At 64.6% G+C, this 25,720-nt stretch overlaps 1 protein-coding gene and 2 non-coding genes across 4 annotated transcripts; all 3 read left to right on the plus strand.

Moving 5' to 3' along the window:
* Positions 1 to 347: 347 nt before the first annotated feature.
* On the plus strand, positions 348 to 419 carry TRNAE-UUC (transfer RNA glutamic acid (anticodon UUC)). The gene has a single exon. It is a non-coding gene; the product is annotated as a tRNA-Glu (tRNA).
* A 283-nt stretch (positions 420 to 702) lies between these two features.
* TRNAE-UUC (transfer RNA glutamic acid (anticodon UUC)) lies at positions 703 to 774 on the plus strand. The gene has a single exon. It is a non-coding gene; the product is annotated as a tRNA-Glu (tRNA).
* A 4,726-nt stretch (positions 775 to 5,500) lies between these two features.
* CDK16 (cyclin dependent kinase 16) lies at positions 5,501 to 25,476 on the plus strand. 2 transcript variants are annotated; one of them, XM_065422980.1, is made up of 17 exons: positions 5,501 to 5,643; positions 12,824 to 12,963; positions 14,690 to 14,815; positions 16,795 to 16,928; positions 17,111 to 17,236; positions 17,813 to 17,869; positions 18,157 to 18,271; positions 18,502 to 18,596; positions 18,671 to 18,733; positions 18,818 to 18,941; positions 19,915 to 20,035; positions 20,736 to 20,833; positions 22,985 to 23,090; positions 23,321 to 23,363; positions 23,571 to 23,661; positions 24,669 to 24,746; positions 25,439 to 25,476. In XM_065422980.1, exons 2-17 carry the CDS (start codon positions 12,846 to 12,848, stop codon positions 25,474 to 25,476), a joined length of 1,533 nt encoding a protein of 510 aa, XP_065279052.1. In that variant the 5' UTR covers positions 5,501 to 5,643; positions 12,824 to 12,845. The 2 variants fall into 2 exon arrangements, with proteins under 2 accessions (XP_065279052.1, XP_065279053.1); XM_065422981.1 differs by lacking the exons at positions 5,501 to 5,643; positions 14,690 to 14,815 and having other exon boundaries at positions 12,846 to 12,889; positions 16,781 to 16,928.
* The last annotated feature ends 244 nt before the right edge of the window (positions 25,477 to 25,720 follow it).

Genomic DNA, 25,720 nt, shown 5'->3' on the forward strand with positions numbered 1-25,720 from the left:
TTGGCACAGCGCTGGATCCTTTCGCATGGGGGGCCAGGGCCCTTTGCAGGGGGGTCACATCCCTTGGCACAGTGCTGGGGCCTTTCGCACGGGGGCCAGGGCCCTTTGCACGGGGGTCACATCCCTTTACATGGAGGCCCCGGTCCCTTAGCACGGGGGCCGGGTTGTGCCCCCTACAGGTGTCACCCTTTCTCTTGGGGCCTCCTCGCAATAGGGCGCTACCCCCGCCCCAGTCTCATTGGGGGGATTGAGCCCTGGCTGCGGGAGAAGGCTAGAAATCTGGCAGGACATGGGGGCTGTGTGTGAACGCATCACTTGGGGCTGTATGCGGAGCTTTTCACAGCAGCTCCCATATGGTCTAGCGGTTAGGATTCCTGGTTTTCACCCAGGCGGCCCGGGTTCGACTCCCGGTATGGGAACAGCAAGTTTTTTTTCCCCCCCTCCTCCCCCGTTGCAGGCAGGAGCTCAGAGCTCCGGATTAACGCGAGGCAGGGGGTGATCCTCGGGCAGGCCCGCGGGGTCGGGGCACGGAGGCTTTGGGGTGTCAGGGAGAGGTAGAGACTCCCGCGGACATGAGCAGAGAGTTCTGGGGCTGCCCCATGGCGTGTGTGGGGGTCGCTCCCGAGCTCCCCCGCTAGGTGGCGCTGCAGCGCCCCACGGCCGCTCCCCAGGCCAGCTGCGACAAAGACAACAGCAACTCAGTCCCACATGGTCTAGCGGTTAGGATTCCTGGTTTTCACCCAGGCGGCCCGGGTTCGACTCCCGGTGTGGGAAGGAGAAAGATCTTTTGCTGGAGGGGAGAAAAGAGAACCCGACTCGCCTGCCAGAACCCAGGAGTCCTGGCTCCCCCTCTAACCACTAGATCCCACTCCCCTCCTCGAGTCCAGGGAGAGAACCCAGGAGTCCTGGCTCCCCCCCCCCAACCACTAGACCCCACTCCCCTCCCACCGAGCTGTCAAGTGCTCATTTGAAAGAAAAAGAAATCACGTGCATTGATTCAGGAAGCCAGATCAGCTCCAAATCCCGGCCCTAGGCAGTTCCCCCACCTTGGGGCAGATGGGAGCTGGCGCCCCCTACAGGGGAAAGGCCCCGTGTCCCATGTTCTGCCCCCCCCCCCCCAGCCAGCTGATCCCAAAAAACTTTTTGTATCTGCCTTCTAGATTTTTCCTGTGGTGAAATGTCTCTATTTATCCCTGTTGGCCAGATATTTAGCAGGAGAGTCGGTAAAGGAATCTTAATGCCCTAGCCGGAGCAGCGGATATAAAACCACAGGAGGCCACTGGCCTGTTGGACGCATTTTAGACCCCACAGCAGCCTCGGAAAGGGAACCAGGACAACAGTCTTGTCTTCACGGCCTCTTGTAAATTACTGGGTGTTTCCCTACCCCAGAGGTGGCTGCATCTCTGTACCAGGCGAGCTGTCCCCATGTGATGTTTTGCTCAGCTGTTCCCCAGCGCCACGCCCCAGAGCTGGCTGCATCTCAGCACCAGGCGAGCCTTCCCTTTTATCCACAAGCGCACGGACAACCTGTGTGCTCACGTCCGACCTTGAGCTCCTGGGGAGTGACGGATGGGCTTGTTTGGAAGCCAAGATGCTTCGTCAGGTGCAATTAGCCGCAGAGCGTGAGGCTGTCCCTGCCAGACTCCGACGGGTCTGACCTACTTAACCTCCTGAAGGCTGACGCAGAGACAGCAAGCCCTGTCCAGATTCCCGACAGGCCCCGAGCCAAGCATGCCTGGAATAACCCCGTCCCCCATGGCCAACTTTCCATAGCTTGCCAGCCCCGTGCCCTGCCGCAGTGCGGCTGTTCCCCTGCTGTTCCACCCCAGAGGTGGCTGCATCTCAGTGCCGCACGGGGATAGCGCTCCTGGCGCTAAGCTACCACCTCCTCTGTAAGGGGCATGGGGTTAGAGCAGGGGGCTAAGAGTCGAGACTTGTGGGTTCTCCCCCAGCTCTCGGAGGGGGGGGGCTGGGAATCAGGACTCCTGGTTCTCTCCTCAAATGCACCCAGCGCAGCATTGTTAGTGAGCCCTGCATGACTGACAGGCCCGTGCTCAAGTTAACAGCTCCTGCTGGGAAGTTACTAGCCACTTTTGAAAATGTATTAGCTATTTAAAATTGAAAATGTACTCAACTCTTGAAAAATATGTTAGCCACTTTTGAAAGTGCATTAGTCACCTTTGAGAATTGACTAGTCATTTAGAAAAAAGATTACTAGCCATTTTTGAAAACTCTCTTGTCATTTAAAATATCTACTAAGTCATTTTTGAAAATGTACTAGCCACCTTTGAAAAACTGACTAGCCATTTTCAAAAACTGACTAGCACCACGTTTTAAAATTTACTAGTCATTAAAAAAAAATACTATCCACTTTTGAAAATGTGCTAATCATGTTAAAATATCCACTAATCATTTTTAAAAATATAAAAAGCAACAGAGGGTCCTGTGGCACCTTTAAGACTAACCTCACTTCTTCTTTGCATCTGAAGAAGTGAGGTTCTTACCCACGAAAGCTTATGCTCCCAATACTTCTGTTAGTCTTAAAGGTGCCACAGGACCCTCTGTTGCTTTTTACAGATTCAGACTAACACGGCTACCCCTCTGATACTTAAAAATATAATATTCTCTTGAAAAATATGCTAGCTATTTTTGAAAATGTACTAACCATTTAAAAAAATGACTAGCCACTTTTGAAAAGGCACTACTAATTTCTAGGACATTTGCTAGCAACTTTTGGGAAAAAATACTAGCTACTTTTGAAATATTTGCTAGTCAATTCTGCACATTTACTAATAATTTTTGAAACTTTAGGCTGTGGTGACTATACACTCTCCAGGGCAGGAGACTGGGTTTGTTTGGCTTCAAGATTTACAAAAGCGTCTAGTGATTTTGAGGGCCTGGATTATTTTAGTTGCCCACTGTATAATGCCTTAAAGAGTGACTGGTTGTCAGAAAGCCCTTAAAATCAGGACCATAGAAGGGGCTTGAAGTCACTACTCACCTTTGAAAAAAATTACTAGCCACTTTTGGAAACTTATGAGCCATATAATGGGGGGAGGGATAGCTCAGTGGTTTGAGCACTGGCCTGCTAAACCCAGGGTTGTGAGCTCAATCCTTGAGGGAGCCACTTAAGGATCTGAGGCAAAATGAGTACTTGGTCCTGCTAGCAAAGGCAGGGGGCTGGACTTGATGTCCTTTCAAGGTCCCTTCCAGTTCTAGGAGATGGGATATCTCTATTTATTTGAAAACTGGTGCCCTCTCACAGCCTGGTATCCCCTCCTCCCCGGATCAGACCCATGAGCCCATCTTAGCCCAGTATCCCCTCTCCAAGCTCTGCAGCGAGGGGATCACTGGCACGGCCCTGGCTTTTCCCCAGCCCTGGTTATCTATTGTGATGCTGGATGTGTATAAAGGTGGCACCAGGGGTGCCAACCTGATGCCAGCTACAGCAACGGGACAGCAATTAACAGATGCCTGCTCTGGCCAGCCCGTAGGGCATGGCCATATGGTCCAGGGGCCACAACATCACTGGCTCTGGGACGCAGCTAGGAGGGGAAAGAGCTCTAGGGCTTGATGAGAAGGGCCAGGACAGCAGGTTCTGGGAGACAGCTCAGGATTCCTGGGTTCATTCCCTGCTCTGTTATGGATTCTATAGGGCAAGTCATTGGATTGCAATAGCACATACAGGCCACATCTGAGATCAGGGCCCCGTCGCGCTGGGCGCTGCCCAGACAGATGGATGTGTGTGGAGATGGATGGAAGGAGGGAGGGGCGTGTTTGGGATTGGGTGGGTGGATGGATGTTTGATGATGGGTGTTTGATGGATGAATAGAGAGATGGGTGGATGGATGGAGGGGTGTGGAGGGATAATGGGGGGCTGGTGCGATGGAGATGGAGGGGTGTTTGGGGATAATGGGGGTCTGGGTGGGGGAGGGGTGTGCTGTCTGACGGGGTGGGGGGAGGGGCGTTTGGGGCTAATGGGGGGATAGTCCATCTCTCTAATCCCCCTTTTCCTCGTTTTTATGGAACCCCGCCATTGCGGTTAATGGTAGGGTCCAACGGTCGCGGGGCCCTGCCTGTGGGCTACACCATTATTAACCCCCAAGGGGTCCGCTCCCCCTCTTCTCACCCCGTCTCTCTCCCTCGTCCTGGTGTCAACTGGGCGCCTGAAAATTGACATAAATCCCGTCTGAGCCACTTTTATTCTATTTATTTTGGTAGAAGCCTATTTTCTAATCTGCTCCCCCCATTTTTATTTATGGTAGCGGCCAACGTTCGCGCAGTCCGGTCTGCAGATTAAACCATTATCAACCTCTATGAGTGACCATGTTTTACGGCCCTTCTCACCCAAACCCCTTTGTTCACGTGTTAGTATTTAATTAGGGTTCTGAAAATGTTATAAATTGTTTTTTTATCATTTATAAATGTTGGAGTCCAGATATATAAATATCCCCCCGCCCGCTTTACTCTGTGGTAGCGCCCAACCGTTCTCGGCGCCTCGCAATGGGTCAAACCATTATCTTCCCCGTGTAGGAGGGGAGAATGGAGACTCCCCGCTCCTCCTCAGCCCTTTTAATTCCCCGTCTCTCAGACCCGTAATTACATCGTGTGGTTAGTTGAGTTACATACCCTGGTTTAAATTACCTTTGTTTCTATGGCCCAGTTCCATTATATATGTGAACACCCCTATTTTTAATGGTATTGCTCATCCTCTCAGCTACGAGAGAAGAGGTCGGGCGAGCTCACTCTAGATTGTGGGGGGGAAAGGAGCCGGCCAATACGTGGCTTATTCCCCTTTCCACATTCCTCTCTGTGCTTCAATAGTCTAGAGATGCACATAGAAAATGAAACCGTGGCTCTGTTTGGCTGCCAGGTAGAAAAAGTCTGCCGTTGCCTCCCCCCGCTGCTGGTGATAATGGTACAGCCCCCATAGGAGAAGGAGGCGGTTGGGGACCTTTCCATTGAGGAAAGAGAAGACGGTTAAGAAAGTACCATTGTAAAAACGGGGAGGGTTAGTTTCAATTGGCTACTGGGCTCCCTCCAGCAGACTTCTTATTTAATTAATGCGTCATAATATCCCTTCATATATTATTGATCTCTCCCCGCGGGTCCCGTAAAGCGGTGGGATTAGAGCTCCGCTTTCAGGGTGCTCCTCCCTCTCAGTAATGGTAGCGCCCACCCGGGCTGTTCCAGTTGGGACTGTACCAAATAAAAAGAGGGGGGGTTATCGCCCTCTTCCGCCTTTTTTGCCCCCTTAGTTTACCACCAGCCCCTAGAGGATATGGGGGTTGCTAATTCCTAATTCCCCCACCGTCGAGGATGAGCTCGGCTTGTCCCTGGCTGCTCCCTGTGTGTGGCCCTCCCTTGGTGCGCGGAGTGGTACGTCCCGCGGGGGGAAGGCCGGGCCGGGGGCTGGCGCTAGCCAGTCGCAGGGTGGGAGGTGGCCTGGGCGGAGGGGGAGGCGCCGCTGGCTGGGAGGAGACTTGTGCGCACACCCCCCCCCCGATCCCCTTTCTCGCCGGGCTCTGGGGGACCATGGGCGGCTGAGGGGAGCCGAGCCCCGGGCGGCCGAGCCGGCGGCCATGGCTGAGGATTACTGGGACCCGCAGCAGCAGCGCTGAGCCCCCTGCAGCGGCAGCCAGGGTAAGAGACACCCCACGGGGCGGGGCCTGGCGATCCACTGGGACCCTGGGATCCACCCACTGCAGCCCATGGGATCGGCACCCACTGGATCCCATGGATCTGCTGTCCCACCTGGCTGGGATCCACTGGGACCCTGGGATCCACCCCCACTTGATCCCATGGATCTGCTGTCCCACCTGGCTGGGATCCACTGGGACCCTGGGATCCACCCCCACTGGATCCCATGGATCTGCTGTCCCATCTGGCTGAGATCCACACCCACTGCAGCCCCATGGGATCCACACCCACTGGATCCCATGGATCTGCTGTCCCACCTGGCTGGGATCCACAGGGACCCTGGGATCCACGCCCACTGGATCCCATGGATCTGCTGTCCCACCTGGCTGGGATCCACACCCACTGCAGCCCCATGGGATCCACACCCACTGGATCCCATGGATCTGCTGTCCCACCTGGCTGGGATCCACTGGGACCCTGGGATCCACCCCCACTGGATCCCATGGATCTGCTGTCCCATCTGGCTGAGATCCACACCCACTGCAGCCCCATGGGATCCACACCCACTGGATCCCATGGAACTCATGTTCCATCTGACTGGGATCCACCGGGACCCCGGGATCCACCCACTGCAGCCCCATGGGATCGACACCCATTGGATCCCATGGATCTCATGTCCCATCTGGCTGGGATCCACCATGACCTGGGGATCCACCCACTTGGTCCCATGGTGGGATCAACTCTCACTGGATCACATGGGTCTTATGTCCCATCTGGTTGGGATCCACTGGAACCCCTGGGATCCACCCACTGAAGCCCCATGGGATTGATACCCACTGGATCACATGGATCCTCCATCCCATCTGGTTGGGATCCACTGTGGCCCTGGGATCCACCTGATTGGTCCCATGGGATTGGCACCCATTGGCTCACACACATATTCTGTCATGTTGGGCTGGGATCCACCAGTTGGTCCCATGGGATCAACTCACACTGGATCCATCTTCTCCCTCATTGGACTGGGGGATCTGCTGTGACCCATGGGATCTACCCATCAGATCTGCATGCACTGGAGCCCCCTCTGCTTCTTCCCATTCATTAGGGGTCTCTAACGACTTCTGACCCTATGAGATCCACTCACATGGGATTCTCTACCAGACTTGGGATCCCTTGTGATCGCTGACCCTAGGATCTACCTACCTTTGCTGTCCTATGTGATCCGCTTCATGAAGCGCACCTAAAAGTGATTAATCTTCTCCTTCCTCATTGGCTGGGGGATCCACTGCAACCTCTGAGATCTACCTGTTGTCATCCTCATGGGGATACTCATACTGGATCACTCGGATCCCAGCCCTTAATGGACTGGGGGATCCATGGTGACTTTTGACATTCAGGAATCTACGTACTGGTGTTGGGATCTACCCACACTGGATTCCTCTGTTCTTCGACCCCTGGGCCTGGGGATCCTTCTGTGACCCCCAGGGATCTACCCTGACCTCCCTGCAAGGATCTACCCCCCATGCTACTCTTATAGGGATCCTCACACACGTAACTCCCCTGTCACCGTGTGGAGATCTATGCACTTACCTTGGGCTGGGAATCCACTCAGACCCCCAGGGATCCCATCACACCCAGGTCCCGTGTGACATTCCCTGGCGATCGCCCCTCACTAGATCACTCTATTAGGCTGGTGATCTATTTCACCCTGATTGCCTGGGACTGTTATTACACCTACTAGATCCCTCTCCCCATTGTTCAGTGTTTGGGGATCTACTCTCACTTCTGAGATCTGCGCGTCCTGTTTTGTAGGTGTCTGGCGGATCTAGTCTGGATTGTCACTCTAGGTATCTTTCTCTCTGCTCCCCTCTCACTGGCTCTGTCCCAGAGGGATCCACCGAGGCTGTTTGCCTCTGAGATCTAGTCCTGGCCTCCACAGAGGGAGAATAATCTGGGGTGAGCCCTCACCGTGTTCTCTAGCTGGTCTGGGGAGCTCCCCCAGTTGTGATCCACTATGACCTCTCACTGCAGACCTAGACACATCAATGGATCCCTGTGCACTCTTTTCTTGCTCATTGGAGGGATTCCCACCAGTCATCTACCTGGGGGATCTAGTGGGGAGGGGATCGGGTGTCTGAAATGGGTCCAGGACAGTGTGGGGGGGGTGCCCTGTCCTGTCTTCCCCCAGCGTGTTGGGTGAGAGACGGGTTGCTGGAATCCATTTTGGGAGGTCCCTGGGATCTCTCCACTCACCAGATCCCTGTGCAATCCAGCTAAATCTGGGGGAAGGGGGGAATTGCTCCCACTCCTGCATGTGTTGGGACAGGTGGGGGGGTCGCTCCCCCTGTGTGGGGGCAGGGAAGGGGGTGGGGTGGATCGCTGCAGTGAGGGTGTGTGGGTGGGGGGGACAGTCCCACCCCCATGTCTGGGGTGGATCTTGGCAGTGGGATTCCTGGCTCTTCCCTTCGGTGAGTGAATGCAGGAATCCTGGGGGGATAGCAAGGGGGGCGTCTTTACCCCCCTTAACCCATGTGCTGGGAGGACATGGACAAGGCTGCATCTGTGTGCGCCTGATCCCTGGGAATAAGGGGGGGGGGTTGGCAGCTGAGGTCCCCCCCCGACGGGATTAGTTCACTGCAAAGGCCCCAGCCTGGGTTAAATCTAAGTCATGTGCTTATTTCGAGTGTGGGGGCTGGATCGGGCTGTGTGTGTGTGGTGGGGGGGATGATGGGGGGGGCTGGATTGGGTAGTGTGTGTGTGGAGGGGATGATGGGGGGGCTGGATCGGGCTGTGGGGGGGTGATGGGGGGCTGGATCGGGTTGTGGGGGGCTGGATTGGGCTGTGTGGGGGGGGCATGATGGGGAGGCTGGATCGGGTTGTGTGGGTGCTGGATTGGTCTGTGTGTGTGGAGGGGATGATGGGCTGGATCGGGCTGTGTGGGGGCTGGATTGGGCTGTGTGGGGGGGGGGCTGGATTGGGCTGGGGGGGGCTGATCAAGGGGGCTATATCAAGCTGTGTGGGGTGGGTGGGGGGTGATGACCCAGGCTGGCTTGTGGGCCTGTGGTGGCTGATGCTCTTGGAGAGGGTCCCACCGTGTGGGACTGGGTGCGTTGGGGGGCAGGGAGGGTCTGGGAGGAGCACAGTTGGCGACTGCAGTGGGGGGCTCTTGTCCATGGCTGGTGCTCACTGAGAGGGGGCTGGATCCGGGGCCCCCTCGCCCTCCCCCAGGGTCCCCTGGGCAGGGGGGCAGGCGGATCCAGGGCCCCCTCCTTGGCTGGTGTCTTGTGGGGGGACCCAGCGGCCTGGCAGATGAGCCTTTCAAAGCAGATCAGTCTGGGAGTTGGGGGGCTCCTGTCCTTGCCCCTTGGAAGGGCTGGCTGTGACCTGGCTGACTCTGGGGGAGTTGGGGGCCCGTCCAGGCTGCTTACTGCCCCCCCACCCCCCAGCAGACCCTGTTGGATGGTACTGGTCGCCCCCTCACACCTGCCCTGGCTGACCCCCGGCGCTTGCCTCAGACAGACTGGGTGCCATGGCACCGCCCCTACCCCTGCCACAGCCCTGGGGCGGCCCCTCTCTGGCAGAGAGCTGGGGGGGAGTGGGACCTGGTGCCAGCTGCTGGGAGCTCTTCCCCCCCCCCACTTGACCCCACTCCCCCCAGAGCTGGGGAGAGAACCCAGGAGTCCTGGCTCCCTGCCCCCCGGTGCTGCAGGGAGTGGGGCGTTCTCCCCTGGCAGTGCCCCATGTGTTGCTGGGGAGGGGAAGGGGCTCTGTGGCTGGAGGGGGTAGGATGGTGCGGGGGGGGGAGGGTTCAGGGCTGGGTCTGAGTCAGGGATCTGAGTGTTGGGTGTTTGGGGGGGGGGGCGTCGGGCTGGGTCCGTGGGCTGAAGGAAGGGGGTGCGAGAGGGGTGGGGGAAGATCTTTGCGGGGGGGGGGTTGTCTCAGGAGATGGGGCTCTCAGGATGGGGGGCAGGGCCAGGGGTGTCTAGGGGATGGATTTGTTTGGGGGTGGGGATGAATGGTATCTTGTGGGGGGTGGGACTTTGGGGGCTGAGGGGTCAGATGGACAGGGGCTAGAGGTCTTGGGGTGGTGGGAATGGGGGGGTTGGAGGCATGGGGCTCCCAGGAGCTGGTCCAGGGCATGGAACTGGGGTGTCTGGGGGGCAGCTCTCTCCCTGCATGGCCCCTCCCTGTTCTGAGAGGGCGGGTCTGCCCCCCCCTCGGGGGCTGCCCCGGGCTCCGCCCACCATGGTAGGTCAGTTGGTCCCGGGAGGTATTAATAGCTCAGTGAGTCGCTCCCCAGGCAGCCCCCCAGACCCCCCCCCCCCATGGTGGTTGTAGCTGCGGCTTCAAGACCTGGGCCTCCTCCCTCTGGCCGGCTGGTAGGATCCATGCGCCCCGCATCTCTGGCCTTTTACCGGGGGGGGGGGAGTAATTGTGGAGACAGACGCTCCTTGGATTGGTCCATTGACCCATTGGACGTGCCCCCCAGAGCACAGCTGGGAGGGGGAGCCCAGGGCCGGGCTAGCAGGGGGTGCGGGGTGGGAGTGAGGGGCACTGGAGGGTACTGGGGGGTGGAGGGAGCCAGGGCTGGGCTAGGTTGGGGTGCGGGGCGGGGGTGGGAGGCACAGGGTGGGAGGGAGCCAGGGCTGGGCTAGGTGGGGATGCGGGGCGGGAGTGGGGGGCACGGGGGGGAGGGAGCCTGGGCCGGGCTAGCAGGGGGTGTGGGGCGGGAGTGGGGGCACGGGGGGGGAGGGAGCCAGGGCTGGGCTAGCAGGGGGTGTGGGGCGGGAGTGGGGGTCACGGGGGGGGGGAGGGAGGGAGCCAGCGCTGGGCTAGGTGGGGGTGCGGGGCGGGAGTGGGGGCACGGGGGGGGAGGGAGCCAGGGCTGGGCTAGCAGGGGGTGCGGGGCGGGAGTGGGGGGCATGCGGGGGAAGCCAGCTCAGTCAAACTCCCCTCCCCCTGGCCTTGCCACCCCCTCGAGTCCTTTCTGGGTGCTGGAGGTGACCTGTCGCTGGTGTCCCCCCGCCCTGCGAGCAGCAGGGGACCGAGGGGAAGGCTGGTGTCTGACTCCTGGGAGTCCCAGAGCTGGGGCTTGGTGGCCAAGGCGGATCGGGGCTGAGAATAAGGCCGCCTTGGTGAGCCTCTCGGCTGAGCCGCACTCTGGCATTTCCCCCGCCCGGATTCGGGGCTGAGCCCGCGCCGGCTCTGCCCACAGGGGTCCTGTGGGGATCGAGAGCCATTGAGGGAGGGGGTATTTAGACCTAGCTCCTCACCGTGCCAGATGGGAGCCGGTGCCCCTGGAGGGGACAGGGGCTGCTGCTTACTCAGGTCCACCTCAAAGTCCCCCCCAAAAGCGCAGTGATGGGTAGATGGTGCGAAGCCACTGGACCCTACTCCCCTCCCAGAGCCAGGGAGAGAACCCAGGAGTCCTGGCTCCCAGCCCCCCCCCCCCCGCTCTAACCACTAGACCCCACTCTCTGCCAGGACAGGGGAGCTGCCAGGTGCTTCATTAGCCCGTGCGGTAGGTGCCCTGTGTGCTGGGGGGCAGGGCTGCATGGGGCTGGATCTGTGCCCTGGCCCCTGGCAGGCAGCTCAAGCCAAGAGGATTCTGTGGATGCTTCCGTCGGGTGAAGGCAGCCTGAGTTGCCCCCCCTTGGGGCCAGCACTGACAGCTGGGGGAGAGCGCCCCCTGTGCAGCCCCCTGCCCTGCTCTCCGCAGCACCCCCCCCCCAGCGCCCGGTCCTGCCTGCCATGGGAGAGTGCCCTCTGCTACACCCCCTGCCCCACACAGCACGGCACCCCCCAGCGCCTGGTACTGACTGCCCAGGGAGAGTCCCCCTGCCCAGTCCCCCACCCCGCAACCCTGTGCTTCTCTGTGCTTCCACCCACCGTTGCGTATCCTTCCCCCATGTACTCACAGCGGAGCGGCGGTTGGAGGCTGTGGGGATTGCTCCAGCCCCCAGCCAATTGGAGGGATGTGAACTGCCCCCCGTGTCACAGCCGGGCGCTACTCCTGGAGCCTACTGATGGCAGCGGGTACACTTTGCTAATTCACCATCACCGTGGGGGCATCCAACTGCTGGGCCACCATTCCCCACACTGTGAGCTCCCCCCAACCCTCTCCTGTTTCCCCAGGCTCGTCCCACAACCCCAAGGCCCTCCCACTCACATAGGCTCCTCCCACTCGAACAGTCTCCACCCACCATCCCCTCCCTTTGACGGTCTCTGCCAACATGCCCCTCCCACTGTAACAGGCTCCTTCCACAAATCCAAGGCCTTGCCACTGTACAGACTCCTTTCAGAAACCCCAAGCCACGCCCTCTCCGACAAGCTCCTCCCACAAGCCTCCCCATGTCCAAGCTCCTCCCCTAAGATCCCTTCTCACACAGGCTCCTTCCAGAATCCCAAGCCCCACCCACTAACCCTGGTTCCTTCCACGTGCCCCAAGCTCCTCCCAGAGTCGGCTGTTCAAACATCGCCACGGTAACATCAAATTGCCTGTGAGTCATCACTAGTCTTCAGTGTTAACGGCGTAGCATTTCAGTCCTTCCACCCATCAGCTACTGTGCCCCCTTCCTGTTGAGGGCCCCACCCTGAGTCCCTCTGCAGCCGACCCTTTGGGGGAGACATGGGCCCACCCCCATCCCCATGTGTTCCCTATGGTCCATGGGTCTGATGCGGGGGGACGGGGACCATGTTGGCTGGCCTGTGGGGCTGATCGGGGGGCACTGGCTGGCTGACTTGTGGGGTCTGATCTGAGGGGGCACCAGGCCAGCTGACCCCTGGGTTTGATGTGGGGGGCACCGGCTGGCTAGCCATGCTGCAGGGTGACTAAACCATCCGGGTTGTCCATTCCTAGGGGCATAAGGTGAGACGCATGCTGGGGTGGGAGCATCGACACCATGCATAGCCCCGGCCCTGACCTACCTCTGCTTGGCATGGCCCTTAGCCAGGGAGTGGGGTAGGGGGCTCATGGTTAGTAAATTTTCTTGGACTCTTTCCCCAGCTGCCCTGCCCCAGAGGTGGCTGCATCTCAGCACCAGGGCAGCCCTCCTTGTGCAGTGTTATGTGCAGCTGTTCCCCATCTGCCCCGCCTCAGAGGTGGCTGCATCCCAGCGCCAGGGGATCCCTCCCCGTGTACCTGATCTGGTGTTTCAGCCTGTGGTGTCCTCTCCCCTCCGTGCAGCGGCCCCAGCCCTGGCCCCACCATGGATCGGATGAAGAAGATCAAGAGGCAGCTCTCAATGACCCTGCGGGGGAGCCGGACAGCCGAGAAGAACCTCAATGAGCAGATCAACATTGAGGAGAACAACAGCAGCGACACCGGTGAGCCACACCCCCAGCCGGGCCTGCCGCGGACCCTGGTGCCTGGGGCAGCTCCGCCTACTCCGGCGCCTTCCCATGGGACCTTTCTGTGCTGGGCGTGGACGGGATCCGGACTGAGACCTTCCCTTTAAGCTGGCTCTTGCGGTGACTGCACCTTTAAGACATTTGAGGGGCCTGGCTGCTCCTTTAAGGTGTTCTCTGGGTGTAACTGCCCCTTTAAGGTGTTCCACTTACAAGACGGTGCCTTAAAGGGATCTGTGCACAAGGCCACCCCTTTAAGGTGTTACCTGGGCATGGCTGTCTTTTTAAGATTCCCTGTGGGTGTTATGGCCCCTTTAAGATGTCCATTGGATGGACCCCTAAAGGGTCTGGGGATGTGGCTGCCCCTTTAAGACCTCCCTGGCTGTGCCTGTGTGGTGGTCTCTGGGCATGGCTGTCCCTTTAAAGGCTGCCTCCCCTACCCTCCTCACCCCACCCTCTCCATTGCTGGTGGCCCATTCGGGAACCAGCCTAGGCACCAAGCTGAGCAACGATTGGCTGGGCTCCCTAGAGGTGGCCAATGGCCAGGTGGAACATACTATCTCACTTCGGCTGTAGGGGTGTGACAGCCGGGTTCCACCTCCATTGGACTGAACCAAAGCCCCAAATGAGGGTGTTTGAGGCTGGTTGGGCAGGGCTGGGAGCCAGGACTCCTGGGTTCTCTCCCCAGCTCGGGGAGGGGAGGGGAGTCTAGTGGTTAGAGCAGGGGGGGCTGGGAGCCAGAACTCCTGGGTTCTCTCCACACCACCAGGAGGGGAATAGGGTGTGGGGGTGGGAGCCAGGATGCTGGGGGCATTACTGATGCTGTCAAGGGTTTATTGGGGGGGTTGGGATTCGGGGGGTGGGGCTGAGTGCAGGAATGGGGATGGTTGGCCTCAGTGCTCTGGCTTGATGTGAGCCCCTCATGGGTGGGGGTGTCCATGGGCCCCCCCACGGGTACGTCCCCCCTGGCTGGCCTGCGCCCCCTACACAGAGGTCCCGGATTTTGTTTCTGTTCTGTTGTATTTTCGTTTCTTCATTTTCTTTTTCTTTTCTTTTTTGTCTGTGTTTAATTTCTGGCCCCCCTCCCTGTCCTCCTCCCTTCCGGCTGTGTGACACCCCCCCACAACGCACCCCCCACCGACTGTGTGACCTTCCCTCCCCCCCACCCCACACCGGCTGTATGATCTCACCCCCCCCCCCCGCATGTCTGTGTGACCTCTCCCGCCCCCCCTCCCGCCATGCACCCTCCACCGGCTGTGTGACCTCTCCCTTCCCTCCACCACCACGCACCCCCCACCGGCTGTGTGACCTCCCCCCCTCCACACACACCCTCTCTGGCTGTGTGACCTCTCCCTCCCCTCCACCACCACGCACCCCCCACCGGCTGTGTGATCTTCCCCCTCCATGCACCCCCCTCTGGCTGTGTGACCTCTTCCCCCCGCTCCACACATACCCCACTGGCTGTGTGACCTCTTCCCCCCCCCTCACGCACCCCCCTCTGGCTGTGTGACAACCCCACATCTGCCCCCCCTCCTCTGGGCTGCATGATTCCCCCAATCTACTCTCCCATCTACTCCCCTATCTATATGGTCCCTCCAACCCAACCCCCACATCCTCTCCCCTGGGTGTGTGACTGCCCCCCTCCCCCAATCTTTCTCTCCTTGTGGGCTGGGCTCCCCTGCGCCCCATGTCTCGTGCCCCCCAGGCCTGGCGGGGAAGAGCGGGCGTCCCTGGGGCGCCTCGCGCAGCGTCTATTCCTTCCTGCAGCATCGGCCGCGCCCGGGCGTGACCCGCAGCCTGAGCGCCCACCTCGCCCGTGCCAGCCGTCTAGGTGACTATGGAGGGGCAGCGCAGACCCCAGGGACCCCCCTCGAGCCAGCCCCCCTTCTGCGGAGCAGATCACAGCTCGGAAAGGGGAATGGGGGCTTGTGTGTTAGAGTGTGGAGGGGGCTGGGAGCCAGGACTCTTGGGTTCTCTCCCTGGCTCTGGGAGTGCAGTGGGGTCTAGAGGTCAGAGTAGGGGGGGGACACTCGTGGGCTGTAGTGCCGGCGGAGTTGGGGGTAACCAGCCCCTCCCCCTTTCAGTGGCTGTGGTTTGTGTTTTATTATGTGGGCGGCTGAGCCGGGCTGGCAGGACGCGGTGGAGGGGGGGCGAGGGGGTCGCTTTCAGAGTTCCAGCTCTGGGCACTGGCCCCTGGCCTCCCTGCCAGCCGCTTTCAGGGTTTGCCGGCCAATGCGCGCTGAGCCAGTCTGGGGGTGCTGCCTCTGGCAGTGTTGGAAGGGTGGGGGCCTCCAGCAGGAGGCGCTGTGGCGAGGGCTGGCGGGCGGGCAGGGGAGTATCCAGCAGGGGGCGCTGTGGTGAGGGCTGGCTGGGAGGAGCGGGGGAGTATCCAGCAGGGGGCGCTGTGGCGAGGGCTGGGGAGGGGGGAGTATCCAGCAGGGGGTGCTGTGGCGAGGGCTGGCGGGGGGGGAGTATCCAGCAGGGGGCGCTGTGGCGAGGGCTGGCGGGGGGGGAGTATCCAGCAGGGGGTGCTGTGGCGAGGGCTGGCGGGTGGGCAGGGGAGTATCCAGCAGGGGGCGCTGTGGCGAGGGCTGGCTGGGAGGAGCGGGGGAGTATCCAGCAGGGGGCGCTGTGGCGAGGGCTGGCTGGGGGGGGCGGGGAGTATCCAGCAGGGGGCGCTGTGGTGAGGGCTGGCGGGGGGGAGTATCCAGCAGGGGGTGCTGTGGCGAGGGCTGGCGGGGGGGGAGTATCCAGCAGGGGGCGCTGTGGCGAGGGCTGGCTTGGGGGGGGAGTATCCAGCAGGGGGCGCTGTGGCGAGGGCGGGCGGGCGGGTGGGGGAGTATCCAGCAGGGGGCGCTGTGGTGAGGGCTAAGGGGGGTGGGGGAGTATCCAGCAGGGGGCGCTGTGGTGAGGGCTGAGGGAAGCGGGGGAGTATCCAGCAGGGGGCGCTGTGGCGAGCGCTGGCGGGCGGGTGGGGGAGTATCCAGCAGGGGGCACTGTGGCGAGGGCTGGCTTGGGGCGGGGGATCCAGCAGGGGGTGCTGTGGCAAGGGCTGGCGGGCGGGTGGGGGAGTATCCAGCAGGGGGTGCTGTGGCGAGGGCTGGCTTGGGGGGGGGAGTATCCAGCAGGGGGCGCTGTGGCGAGGGCTGGCTTGGCGGGGGAGTATCCAGCAGGGGGCGCTGTGGCGAGGGCGGGCGGGCGGGTGGGGGAGTATCCAGCAGGGGGCGCGGAGGCGAGGGCTGGCTGGGGGGGGGGGGGGCGGGGGAGTATCCAGCAGGGGGCGCTGTGGTGAGGGCTGAGGGGGAGTGGGGGAGTATCCAGCAGGGGGCGCTGTGGCGAGGGCTGGCGGGCGGGTGCGGGAGTATCCAGCAGGGGGCGCTGTGGTGAGGGCTGGCTGGGGGGTGGGGGAGTATCCAGCAGGGGGCGCTGTGGCGAGGGCGGGCGGGTGGGGGAGTATCCAGCAGGGGGCGCTGTGGCGAGGGCTGAGGGGGGGCGGGGGAGTATCCAGCAGGGGGCGCTGTGGCGAGGGCTGGCTTGGGTGCGGGGCGGGGGAGTATCCAGCAGGGGGCGCTGTGGCGAGGGCTGGCTGTGGGGGGGGGGAGTATCCAGCAGGGGGCGCGGTGGCAAGGGCTGGGGGGGGCGCTGGCTACGCAGAGTCTACAGCAGGGGGCGCTGTGTGCTTGGGGGCTGCCTGGGGGTCCGGCTGGGGGTCTGTGGCAGGTGGCGCTGTGGGGTCCGGCCAGGGGTCTCTGCTGGGGGGCTGCTGTCTGTCTGTCGTCCCGGTAACGCCCCTCTGATCTGCCCCCCCAGAGATGGTGCAGGAGGACGTGAAGATGGGCTCCGACGGGGAGAGCGACCAGGCGTCCGGCACCTCGTCCGACGAGGTCCAGTCCCCCGTGCGCGTCCGCATGCGCCACGGCTCTGCCCGCAAGATCTCCTCCGAGGTGAGGGGCGGCCGGGGGGGGGGGCAGGAGGGTTGGGGGGATGGTGGGACGAGGGGGGAGGGGACCCACGGGTGGGGGGAGGTGATCTGGGAGGAGGGGACGAGGGGATGCCTGCAGGGGGGTGAGCGTGGGGGGCAGGGGTCGCTGACTGCGCCCGTGACCCCCGTCCCCGCGCCCCCCAGGACATCAACAAGCGGCTCTCGCTGCCGGCCGACATCCGCCTGCCCGAGGGCTGCCTGGAGAAGCTGGCGCTGAACAGTCCCTTGTTTGACCAGCCCCTCAGCCGGCGCCTGCGCCGCGTCTCGCTGGTGAGAGCCTGCCCCACGTGTCCCCCAGCCAGCCCCATGGCGCCTCGCTGTCCCCTGCCCCCGGCCAGCCCCACGGCGCCCCGCTGTCCCCCGGCCCGCCCCGCTGTCTCCCGGCCCGCCCTACGGTGCCCCACTGTCCTCTGCCCCGGCCCACGTGTTCCCTGCCCCACGGCGCCTCGCTGTCCCCCGCCCCACGTGTCCCCCGCCCTACTGCGCCCCGCTGTCCGGCGCCCCGCTGTCCCCCGCCCCGATCCGCCCCACGGCGCCCCGCTGTCCCCCAGCCCACCCCGTGTGTCCCCTGGCCAGCCCCACAGCACCCCACATGTCCCCCGGCCAGCCCCATGGCACCCCTGGCCAGCACCATGTGTGTCCTGGTCAGCCCCATGGTGCTTCCACCCTGCCCCCCAGCCCCCTCCAGCCCCCCTCCCCCCAGTGTTCCCTGGCCAGCTGCCTGCCCCTCAGTGTCCCTTGGCTTCCCCGCATCCGGCCCCCTGCCCCACGGCCCCCCCAGCCACCCCTGCTGGGAGCTCCCCCCCCCCCCCCACGGGGATCTCACGGCTGGTCTCTCGCCCGCAGTCTGAGATCGGCTTCGGGAAGCTGGAGACCTACGTGAAGCTGGACAAGCTGGGAGAGGTGGGAGCTGGGCCCCGGGGAGCGGGGGTGTGTGTGTCCTAATGTCCCCCCCCAGATCCGAGCCAGGGGATGAGATTAGAGGGAGGGGCCAGGAGAGGGGCCATGGGGCTGGGGAGAGGGCGTGGGATGGGGGAGGGGACTGTGGGTGATGGGGCAGAGATCTGGGGGCACCCTGGGGTGGGGGTCATGGGCCAGGGAAGGGGGGCGAGTGGCTGGTTGGGGGATGGGGCAGGAGGGGCCCCCAGCTGTAACCTCCAGGTCCCCCCCCTCCCATCGCTGCCCCACAGGGGACGTACGCCACCGTCTACAAGGGCAAGAGCAAACTGACAGACAACCTGGTGGCGCTGAAGGAAATTCGCCTGGAGCACGAGGAGGGGGCGCCCTGCACGGCCATCCGCGAAGGTACCTGCCGGGGGGCGGGCCGGGGGGCAGGCTGGAGGTGCCCGGGGGGGCAGGCTGGGGGGGTGTTGGGGGGGCAGGCCGGGAGGCGGGCCGGAGGTGATTGGGGGTGCCGGGGGGCGGGCTGGGGGACAAGCTGGAGAGCAGGCTGGAGGGTGGGGGCGCCAGGGGGCAGGCTGGGGGTTGGGGGGCCGGGATTCACTCACCTCTTTCCCCCCCCCCGTCCCCCCCAGTGTCCCTGCTGAAGGACCTGAAACACGCCAACATCGTCACCCTGCACGACATCATCCACACGGAGAAGTCGCTGACCCTGGTCTTCGAGTACCTGGTGAGTGGGGGGCTGGGGGCGGCTCGCGGGGACCCCGGCGTCCGGGCGGCGCTAACCCTGCCCTGCCCCCGCAGGACAAGGACTTGAAGCAGTACCTGGACGACTGCGGCAACCTCATCAACATGCACAATGTCAAGGTGAGCGCGGCGGGGCTGGGGGAGCTCCCGGGGGCCCCCCTGTGCCAGGCTGACGGCGTCTCTCCGTCCCCCCCCCTCCCCCAGCTCTTCCTGTTCCAGCTGCTGCGGGGCCTGGCGTACTGCCACCGTCAGAAGGTGCTGCACCGCGACCTCAAACCCCAGAACCTGCTCATCAACGAGCGGGGCGAGCTGAAACTGGCCGACTTCGGTGAGCCCCGGAACCTCCCAGGGCCCCCCGATCCCCACCAGCCTCCTGAACCCCCAAACCCCACCCCGCCCCCAGAACCTGCTCAGCAACGAGCGGGGCGAGCTGAAACTGGCCGACTTCGGTGAGCCCCGGAACCCCCCAGGGCCCCCCAATCCCACCAGCCTCCTGAACCCCCAACCCCCCACCCCGCCCCCAGAACCTGCTCAGCAACGAGCGGGGCGAGCTGAAACTGGCCGACTTCGGTGAGCCCCGGAACCCCCCAGGGCCCCCCAATCCCACCAGCCTCCTGAACCCCCAACCCCCCGCCCCCAGAACCTGCTCAGCAACGAGCGGGGCGAGCTGAAACTGGCCGACTTCGGTGAGCCCCGGAACCCCCCAGGGCCCCCCGATCCCCACCAGCCTCCTGAACCCCCAAACCCCCACCCCGCCCCCAGAACCTGCTCAGCAACGAGCGGGGCGAGCTGAAACTGGCCGAGTTCGGTGAGCCCCGGAACCCCCCAGGGCCCCCCGATCCCCACCAGCCTCCTGAACCCCCAAACCCCCACCCCGCCCCCAGAACCTGCTCAGCAACGAGCGGGGCGAGCTGAAACTGGCCGACTTTGGTGAGCCCCGGAACCTCCCAGGGGCCCCCGATCCCCACCAGCCTCCTGAACCCCCAAACCCCCACCCCGCCCCCAGAACCTGCTCAGGAACGAGCAGGGCGAGCTGAAACTGGCCGACTTCGGTGAGCCCCGGAACCCCCCAGGGCCCCACAGAGCCTCCTGAATCAACCCCCACCCCTGCCCCCCAGAACCCACTCGTCAACGAGCGGCTCAAGCTGGCTGACTTTGAGCCCCCCACCCCGCCCCCAGAGCCCCCCACCCCGCCCCCAGAACCTGCTCAGGAACGAGCAGGGCGAGCTGAAACTGGCCGACTTCGGTGAGCCCCGGAACCCCCCCAGAGCCCCCCAGTGCCATCCTCCTCTCTCTGCCAGGTCTAGCGCGGGCCAAGTCCATCCCCACCAAGACGTACTCCAACGAGGTGGTGACGCTCTGGTACCGGCCCCCCGACATCCTGCTGGGCTCCACCGAGTACTCCACGCAGATCGACATGTGGTGAGCCGGGGGGGGGCTGCGGGCTGGGCCTGGGGGTGCCACAGCGGCTGGCGGAGTGCCCCCGCCCGGCCTGGGACCCGCACCGACCCTCCTGCCCCCGCCCGGCCTGGGACCCGCCCCCCTCCTCCTGCTCCCACCTGACCCTGACCCCCCCTTCTCCCAGCCCATACTGGTCCTCTGCCCCCCTCCTATCCCTTCCAGGACCCCCTTCCTCTCCTGGCCCAGTCCAGCTCCATTATCTGGCCCCGGCCTCTCCTGCTCTCTCACCACATGGGGACCCCCTGGACTCCACACCCGAAGTGCTGCCCCCTCCCCCACGCAGCCCCCAGCCTCCCACCCCGGTCTGCCCAGCGGGGCCTGATCAGTGACAGCGACACCCCCGCCCCCGCCCCAGTCCTGGAGCTTCAGACCACCTGGCGCGGGACTGTCAGCCCGGGCGAGGGGAGGGGAAGGCAGGCGGCGGGGGTGGGTGGGATGCGCCAGCCCAGGCAGGGGAGGGGAAGGCAGGGGGTGGGTGGGGGTGGGATGCACCAGCCCAGGTAGGGGGCAGGTCTCCTCCTGCAGCCCAGGTGGTTTTGCCATCAGTCGTGCTGGGGCGAGGGGGCTGTGCCTCTGAGCGCCCACGGGAACCGGGGAGGGGGCTGTGCCAGGGAGACCCCCCCCAATTCTGGGCACCCTGACTCCAGCACCTCTCCCCCAGGGGCGTGGGCTGCATATTCTATGAGATGTCCACGGGCCGCCCGCTCTTCCCTGGCTCCACTGTGGAGGAACAACTGCACTTCATCTTCCGCATCCTCGGTGAGGGGGGCGCTCGGTGGGGGGTCAGCGGGGGCGATTGGGGGCAGGCCCGGGTTCCGCAGGGGGTGCTGTGCTGCGGAGAGCATGGTCGGAGGGTGCCAGCTTGGCAGGGGCTGTAGTGCCGCGGGTGGGGGGCGCCGTGTGTCAGGGAGTCCCTGGGGCGATGTTCCGGAGCTGCTCCCTACGAAGCCACAGCTTCCACCTTCCTGGGGCTGAGCCCGGAGCATTCAGCATCCCCGTCCCCCCGTGCGCCTCCCGCAGCGAGTCCGCCCGGGGGAGGTCCTGGGGGAGTCAGAGGGCCCTGCCCCCCAACTCCGCAGCCAGCCGGGAACACGGCGTAGAACAGAGCTTGTTAGCACAGAAATCAGGGACTTTCAGCCAAGTCCATCTTGGGGAATCCTGGGCCAGATGCCCTGGATTCTCCCCCCCCACTTCCAGGCCCCCCAAGCACACTGCCAGCTTCCAGCCACCCCACCTCAGCCCACCCCCGTTGCTCCTCCTTGTCTTTGGCAGAGTTGCATCTCCCTCCTGGGTCTCAGGTTACGAAGGGCACCGGCCATCGCCTACCGGCAGGCAGCTACACCCGTCTCACCTGCCCCCCAAAGTCACACGCCCTTATTCCCACCACCTAGGCATTGGTGCAGCACCCAGGGAAACTGAGGCACACACAGCGTTCATGCAAAACAATAAAACTCACATACAACATAACACGAGAAAATCCCCACATCATCCCCCCGTCAGGAGGTGGGTGGGGGCTCAGCGGGGGTCACCGTGCTGCAGGGGGCGGGCGGGGGGTTCACCATGGTTCAGGGGGCGGGCAGGGGGCGCAGTACTGCAGGGGGCAGGTGGGGGCATCGTAGTGCTGCAGGGGGCGGGCGGGGGGTTCAGTGGGGGGTCACCGGGGTTCAGGGGGTGGGCAGGGGGCACTGTGCTGCAGGGGGCGGGCGGGGGCATCGTAGTGCTGCAGGGGGCGGGCGGGGGGTTCAGTGGGGGGTCACCGGGGTTCAGGGGGCGGGCAGGGGGCACTGTGCTGCAGGGGGCGGGCGGGGGCATCGTAGTGCTGCAGGGGGCGGGCGGGGGGTTCAGTGGGGGGTCACCGGGGTTCAGGGGGCGGGCAGGGGGCACTGTACTGCAGGGGGCGGGCGGGGGGGTTCAGTGGGGGGTCACCGGGGTTCAGGGGGCGGGCAGGGGGCGCTGTGCTGCAGGGGGCGGGCGGGGGCATCGTAGTGCTGCAGGGGGCGGGCGGGGGGTTCAGTGGGGGGTCACCGGGGTTCAGGGGGCGGGCAGGGGGCACTGTGCTGCAGGGGGCGGGCGGGGGCATCGTGCTGCAGGGGGCGGGCGGGGGGTTCAGTGGGGGGTCACCGGGGTTCAGGGGGCGGGCGGGGGCACTGTGCTGCAGGGGGCGGGCGGGGGCATCGTAGTGCTGCAGGGGGCGGGCGGGGGGGTTCAGTGGGGGGTCACCGGGGTTCAGGGGGCGGGCAGGGGGCACTGTGCTGCAGGGGGCGGGCGGGGACATCGTAGTGCTGCAGGGGGCGGGCGGGGGGGTTCAGTGGGGGTCACCGTGGTTCAGGGGGCGGGCAGGGGGCACTGTGCTGCAGGGGGCGGGCGGGGGCATCGTAGTACTGCAGGGGGCGGGCGGGGGGTTCAGTGGGGGTCACCAGGGTTCAGGGGGCGGGCAGGGGGCACTGTGCTGCAGGGGGCGGGCAGGGGGCGCTGTACTGCAGGGGGCGGGCGGGGGGTTCAGTGGGGGGTCACTGTGCTGCAGGGGGCGGGCAGGGGGCACTGTGCTGCAGGGGGCGGGCGGGGGCATCGTAGTGCTGCAGGGGGCGGGCGGGGGGTTCAGTGGGGGGTCACCGGGGTTCAGGGGGCGGGCAGGGGGCACTGTGCTGCAGGGGGCGGGCGGGGGCATCGTAGTGCTGCAGGGGGCGGGCGGGGGGGTTCAGTGGGGGGTCACCGGGGTTCAGGGGGCGGGCGGGGGCACTGTGCTGCAGGGGGCGGGCGGGGGCATCGTAGTGCTGCAGGGGGCGGGCGGGGGGTTCAGTGGGGGTCACCGTGGTTCAGGGGGCGGGCAGGGGGCGCTGTACTGCAGGGGGCGGGCGGGGGGCTCCATGGGGCCCTGTCGTATCCTCACCCCGTCTGTCCCTCACCCAGGGACCCCCACCGAGGAGACCTGGCCAGGGATCCTGGCCAACGAGGAGTTCCGATCCTACAACTACCCCAAGTACCGGCCTGAGGCCCTGCTCCATCACGCGCCCAGGTCAGCCCTGCACGCGGGGGGTCCCGGGGGCTGTGAGTGACGGCCGGGGGGCCAGATCCGCCTGGGGGATGTGGGGGGAAGGGCCGGGCGGGTTGGATCTCCTTGGGGGCTGCGAGGGGAGGGCCGGGGGGGTTGGATCTCCCTGGGGGCTACGGGGGTGTGTGTGTAAATCCCCCTGTGGGTTTATGGGGGTTCATGGGGGGCTGATATTTCCCATGTCCCCCATGTAGGCTGGACAGTGATGGAGCTGACCTGCTGGGGAAACTGCTGCAGGTGAGAGATGGGGGGGTCGGGGAGGGGCCGGGGTATACTGGCTTATAGTATGGGATCGGGGGCGGGGGATTTGGGGACGGTGGGTGGCCCTGGATTGAGGGGGGCTGGTAGCAGAATCTTGGGGGCTGGTGTGTCTGCCCCCTGACCCCGCCCCCTGGGGGGCGTGTCCACCCCTCTGACTCCGCCCCCCGGGGCATGTCTCCGCAGTTCGAGGGGCGGAAGCGGATGTCAGCGACTGAGGCTATGGGGCATCTCTTCTTCCACTGCCTGGGCGAGCGTGTCACCAAGCTCCCAGACAGTGAGTGACCCGTGGGGCCGGGGGCTCGGCTCAGGTTGCGGGGCTGGAGGTGGGGGGGATGAGTTGGGCGGGGCCGGGGGCTCAGGTTGGGGGGCTGGAGGTGGGGGGGGGGATGAGTTGGGCGGGGCCGGGGGCTCCGCTCAGGTTGGGGGGCTGGAGGTGGGGGGGGGATGAGTTGGGCGGGGCCGGGGGCTCAGCTGAGGTTGGAGGACTGGAGGTGGGGGGGGATGAGTCGGGTGGGGCCGGGGGCTCGGCTCAGGTTGGGGGGCTGTAGGTGGGGGGGGATGAGTTGGGCAGGGCCGGGGGCTCAGATCAGGTTGGGGGGCTGGATGTGGGGGGGGGATGAGTTGGGCGGGGCCAGGGGCTCAGCTGAGGTTGGAGGACTGGAGGTGGGGGGGATGAGTCGGGTGGGGCCGGGGGCTCGGCTCAGGTTGGGGGGCTGTAGGTGGGGGGGGATGAGTTGGGCAGGGCCGGGGGCTTGGCTCAGGTTGGGGTGCTGGGGGGGGATGAGTTGGGCGGGGCCGGGGGGCTCTGCTCAGGTTGAGATGCTGGATGTGGGGGGGGGGGTGAGTAGGGCGGGGCCGGGGGCTTGGCTCAGGTTGGGGTGCTGGGGGGGGATGAGTCGGGCGGGGCCGGGGGCTCGGCTCAGGTTGGGGGGCTGGATGTGGGGGGGGGGGTCTGGGGGGGCTCTGCTCAGGTTGAGGTGCTGGAGGGGGGGGGCTGACTCAGACGGGGCCGGGGGGCTCGGCTCAGGTTGGGGTGCTGGACCTGGGGGGAAGGCTGTGGGGCTCAGCTCAGGTTGGGGGGCTGGAGGTGGGGGGAGGGAGGGGGGTTGAGTCGGGTGGTGCTGAGGTGGGCAAAGAGGGACGTTAGGAATTGGGTGGGGGCTGGTTTGGGGGTGTATAGACTCGGGCGGAGCTGAGGGAATTCAAAGTGGGGGGCAGGGCTGTGGGGAGCTGTAATCGCCCCCCCGTGACACCCCCCCCCCCCCCGGCGTGTCTCCATAGCCACGTCCATATTTGCACTAAAAGAGATTCAGCTACAGAAGGAGACGGGGCTGCGCTCAGCTTCCCTGCCCGACTCAGGTGAGACGTGGGCCCCCTCGATCGCCCCCCCCCAGCACTGCCCTGACCCACTCACAGCCCCTCCCTGCCTGACTCAGGTGAGACATGGCCCCCCACGGCCCCCAGCACCCCCCGCAGCCCCTCCCTGCCCCACTCACAGCCCCTCCCTGCCCGACTCAGGTGAGACATGGCCCCCAGCACCCCCCGCAGCCCCTCCCTGCCCCACTCACAGCCCCTCCCTGCCCGACTCAGGTGAGACATGGCCCCCCGCGGCCCTCAGCAGCCCCTCCCTGCCCCACTCACAGCCCATCCCTGCCTGACACAGGTGAGACATGGCCCCCCCGCGCCCCCACCCCGCAGCCCCCCTGACACCTCCCTGACCCAGCCACAGCCCCTCCCTGCCTGACTCAGGGGAGACCCCGCCCACAACTCCCCCTGTTGACCCCTCTGCTCTCACAGATGTGCTCCCCAAGTGCCCCCCTCCCGTCCTAATGCGCCCTCCAGGGCCTGGCTGCTAACACTGGTCTGTTCTATTGGGGGAGGGGGGGCTAATTCATCTCTGACCTGCCCCCAGCTGGGACCCCCACCCGCCACAGCCCTGCTAGGGCCCTTCCCTCTCAGGACTGGGGGGGGGGGAAGCTTCCCCCTTGAGGACCCCCTGCCCCCCCCACCCCCCCCGGGCTGCACGGTGAACGCTCTCTCCTCTCCCGCAGGGGGTGCCGCCTTCCGGGTAGTGGACACTGAATTTTAGCCTTCGGGTCAGGTACTTCCCCCCGCCCCCCCATCGCTCCTCCCATGGCCCCCTCCAGCTCTTAGCATGGCCTCCCCATCACTGCCCCCCCCCAGCTTCCTCATCCGGACCCCCCCCAGCTGGGAGCGCATGGGGCACCTTGCTCCTTATCCTCCCCAATACACACCCGCCCCACGGGCACTGTATTGGCTGTACCAGGATGGGCAGCGTGGGGGGCACAGGCTGGGGGTGGGGGGATCCCAGC

Source organism: Emys orbicularis (assembly GCF_028017835.1).
Source record: "Emys orbicularis isolate rEmyOrb1 chromosome 21 unlocalized genomic scaffold, rEmyOrb1.hap1 SUPER_21_unloc_1, whole genome shotgun sequence".
NCBI classification, from domain to species: domain Eukaryota; kingdom Metazoa; phylum Chordata; order Testudines; family Emydidae; genus Emys; species Emys orbicularis.

Excerpts from the sequence above, each read along its gene's own strand:
- CDK16 (XM_065422980.1), top strand. The coding sequence starts at position 12,846 with ATGGATCGGATGAAGAAGATCAAGAGGCAGCTCTCAATGACCCTGCGG. Across the intron at positions 17,870-18,156 it reads AGCTGGACAAGCTGGGAGAG|GGGACGTACGCCACCGTCTA; the intron begins GTGGGAGCTGGG and ends GCTGCCCCACAG. Across the intron at positions 23,091-23,320 it reads CTGCTCCATCACGCGCCCAG|GCTGGACAGTGATGGAGCTG; the intron begins GTCAGCCCTGCA and ends TCCCCCATGTAG.